Source organism: Papio anubis, unplaced genomic scaffold (assembly GCF_008728515.1).
Source record: "Papio anubis isolate 15944 unplaced genomic scaffold, Panubis1.0 scaffold2799, whole genome shotgun sequence".
NCBI lineage: Eukaryota > Metazoa > Chordata > Mammalia > Primates > Cercopithecidae > Papio > Papio anubis.
The window spans coordinates 1-4041 of NW_022162888.1; the positions used below are offsets into that span (position 1 = coordinate 1).

At 47.0% G+C, this 4041-nt stretch overlaps 1 protein-coding gene across 1 annotated transcript; it reads right to left on the reverse strand.

The window, feature by feature from the left end:
* On the reverse strand, nt 1-860 carry LOC101000981 (HLA class II histocompatibility antigen, DP beta 1 chain-like; the record flags this gene model as incomplete). The annotated part of the gene is given in 2 exon segments (NM_001331056.1): nt 1-39; nt 572-860. Coding segments are annotated over 2 exon segments (328 nt in total), but the record flags the coding sequence as incomplete, so codon positions are not given.
* Between the last annotated feature and the right edge of the window lie 3181 nt (nt 861-4041).

Sequence of the window (4041 nt, forward strand, 5' to 3'; positions counted from 1 at the left end):
CCGTCAGCGTCTTACTCCGGGCAGAATCAGACTGTGCCTCTGGGAAGAACAGACTCAGGTTTAGTGTCACCTTCACCAGCTGTGCCCCTATTCATGTCCTGTCTGAAATTCTGGAGCCTGATGCAGAATATTAGGACGAGGACTGTGCCAGGGGAAAAGCTTGCTTAAGAGGAAATTCAGAAAGAGTCATCCTCATATCTGGAACAGAGGGTGTGATCTCAACCAGGTGGCAAATGCTGATTCTGGAAGTTGCCTCTCAAAATGGCTAAGAGGCTAAAATGCTGAAGGAAGAGATCCGTTCCTATGTGTGAGGTCAGTTCAGGAAGGTGTCTGTGTCCCTAGATTCTCTGACAAGGAGAGGAACTATGAATCCTTAGGACCCCTAGGCCAGGGTCAGGCAAGTCTCCATTGCCCCAGCTTGAAACTACGCTCAGGAGCCCGTACAGAAGAAAGATGGCGTTGGACATGGCCCCAGGGTATAGATGCAGAAGACAGGATGAGTGGACCCCAGAGCCAGAGAGTCCCTGCTCTTCAGAGGTGGGGTCTAGAGGGTCATCAGAGACTAACTCACTCCACTCCACAGTGACAGGACTGTCCAGGCTGGGGTGCTCCACTTGGCAGGTGTAGACGTCTCCCTGCTGGGGGGTCATTTCCAGCATCACCAGGATCTGGAAGGTCCAGTCTCCATTACGGATCAGGTTGGTGGACACGACCCCAGCTGTTTCCTCCTGTCCATTCAGGAACCATCGGACTTGAATGCTGCCTGGGTAGAAATCTGTCACGTGGCAGACGAGCAGGTTGTGGTGCTGTAAGGGCCCCTTCTTGGAGGGGGAGACGTTCACCCTCGGCTGGACTAGGAGTGGGGAAGAAAAATAATGAAATAGCGTTTGAGATTGTCCTTCCCTCCCTCTCTTCCTTCCTTCCTTCCTTCCTTCCTTCCTTCCTTCCTTCCTTCCTTCCTTCCTTCCTTTTTTTTGAGACGTAATCTCCCTCTTTCTTTCTTTCGTTCTTTCTTTTTGCTGAGATGGAGTGCAGTGGCGCAATATTGGCTCACTGAAACCTCCACCTCCTGGGTTCAAGCAATTCTCCTTCCTCAGCCTCTTGAATAACTGGGATTATAGATGCCTGCCACCACACTTGGTTAATTTTTGTATTATTAGTAGAGACAAGTTTTCTCCATGTTGGTTAGGCTGGTTCTCTAGGAGCACTTGACCAACTCCTGACCTCAAGGGATCCACCCGCTCGGCCTCTCAAAGTGCTGGTATTACAGGCCTGAGACACTGCATCTGGCCAGATCATTATTTCTTAGGCATGTTCACTATGTAATTGATCCTAGATGCTGAAAATAGGAATAATGTGATTAGTGTAGTGGGTAGGGGTAGCACTGAAAAGATAGAAACAGACCTTCAAGTAGAGCATGCATGATCTTGAATAAAATAATAATTAGTAAGTATATAGGGGAATGGCAGGGAGACAGTTTGCACTCTGTAATGCATTTAGGAGAAATGTTAACCAAAGTAATTTGGGCAAAGAATATTTAACCAACCGTGAAATTACCTATCTTTTCAAAGTTCTATCTTCATACAGAGGATGCAAAATTTACTCAAATAATATCTTGAAATTAAGATATACAGACAATGGAATTATGGTGGCCTGTTAATCTAATAACTTTATTTCATGAAAATACAAAGAAAATGAAGAGAGCTTGACATGTCTTATTCTGTAAATAACCTATGTATTTTTTTACCTCACCTACAAAAACTCAAAATCTTCATATTTACAGAATATCCTGAGCCCCTACATGCTTGAGTAGTAGAAATCCCATCCTTTTCTGAGTTCCTCCTCTGTGCTGTGTCTTCAGGTCCCGTGAAGGTTTCACAGATGACCAGGTGTTGCCTCCCTCTGCATTTCTGGATTTGTGCCCCAGCTTGTTCTGTTGTTCACAGGTCAATTTCCACAACTGCCACCTGCAACTTTGCTTTTGGATCTCTGCCACCAGTACCTTTTTCCTCCTCAGAAGGCAGAAAAGGCCAGGCAGGGTGGTCATGCCTATAATCTTAGCACTTTGGGAGGCTGCAGCGTGAGGAGCACTTGAGCCCAGGGTTTCGAGACCAGCCTGGGCAACATAGTGAGAATCCATCTCTAAAAAGAAAAGTAAATTAGCTGGACATGGTGGTACCTGTATCTGTAGTTCTAGCTACATGGGAGGCTGAGGCAGGAGGATCACTTGAGCCCAGGAGGTTGAGGCTGCAGTGAGCCATGATGGTGCCACAGCACTCCAGCCTGGGAGACAGCGTGAGAACCTGTCTCAAAAACAAACACAAATACAAAACAAAAAACAAACACAGAAAAGGGTCAACTGCCTCTAGAGAACAGCTCATTTAGGGAAATCCAATAGAGAACAGCTCATTCAGAGGAATCCCCTAGAGAACAGCTCATCAAGAGGAGTGTCTCAAATTAGTCTTCTAGGTCCCTAATCACTCAGTTCTTTCCTTTCTACTTCCGGAGAACACAAATACCCTGACATGGGGCTGGGCCAGGTAAAAGCACCGTCTTGAACTGACCCACAACCCTCACTCCCTATTGTATTTTTGCCTTGTTTACAGACTGATCCACATTGCCAGCCTCTTCCCTCAATGTGAGTTTATTTCAGGGGCACCTGGGTCTCACTACTTCATCACCTCTGTAAACTCAACGTCCACTAGACTATTCAACCCATGTCTAAATCTCAGTTGTGAATTATGTACAATTTCTTCCCCATAGAGCTCCTGGGAACCATGAAATCAGGGGGAATACTTGAGTGTCTGTTTTAAGGTCCCAGAACATTCCATGAGAGGCATCTTTCTCAATATTCTTTGACGGGAGCAGGTCAGCCTGGAGCACATCAGCAACCTCCAGGGGGCGCTGGAGCTAAGGCTTGATACCCAATGGCCTCATTTCTGACCCAGTTCAAATACATTTCACCAAGGCAAAGATTCCTGTTTGTTCTAGTTGCCTTCTCTAATGCCCAGAAAACATTTGCTCAATTACTTCTAGATTTGGGTGGGCATCCACATTGGAATTGTCACAGCTCCTTTCCTCCCCATTCCACCTCTCCCCTGCCTCTGTGTTTTCCCTGTTCTAATTCATGCCTTCATTGCAATTTCCCAGACAATAATAGCAGTTTCTACCTCATCTGCCTGCCTCTGGTCCCTCCTCTACCTAACACCCTTAGTAGTGTTCTGAAGACACGGCTCCAACCTTGTCTTTTTCATTTTTCAAAAATCTTCAGTGTTCTGACAATACTTATCTGGCTACATGGGAACCTCTAGGGAGCTGATTACAAACAGATCCCCAGACCTCCCTACCCAGGAAATCTGAGTCTCAGGGCAGTGAGTCTGGGGATCTGTGCATCACAGAGGGTCTCCAGGAGAGTCTTCTGAGCAGTGAGGTTGGGGACCTGTGGGCCTAGAGGAGAAACTCACACTCCTTAGGCTGGCATCAGGGCTCTCTGCAATCTGGCAGCTGATTACTGTGAAAGAAAACGCTGCCACGTCGCTGATTTGTGCCTCTACAAAGTCTTAGTAACAGTTTTTGCCAATTGCATTACTTTTATTTGAACACCTCTCTCAACCATTACCTCAGCAACTTTCCTAAACTCATGTCACTCACCTCATCCCCACCCAGTGTGTCCACCTTCTCACTCCTAGCAGGTGCACTTCCTTTCACTTTCCAGGGACAAGGAAATCAAAGATGTGATCTCCCCAGCTTCCTCCTCCTCCTCCCTTCATTTTTTCCTCTCTCTAGGAAAAAACCCCAGGGCTCAAACCCACGCCCTGATGCTGCTCTCAGGTCCCTCAGGTTGGTGCACCAGGCTCCCCACTCCACAAGTTCACAGGAGGAAGCCAAAGCTCCAAGGCCCTCCTGTCTCATCCTTAAGAAATCCTCTTACTGCACACATCTCACCTCTCTCCATCCCTTTACACTCAGACTTCCTGAAGGAAAGGATAAATGAGCTCAGACACTGCTCTGTGCCAGCCATGGGGAGCCCAAGACAAATAA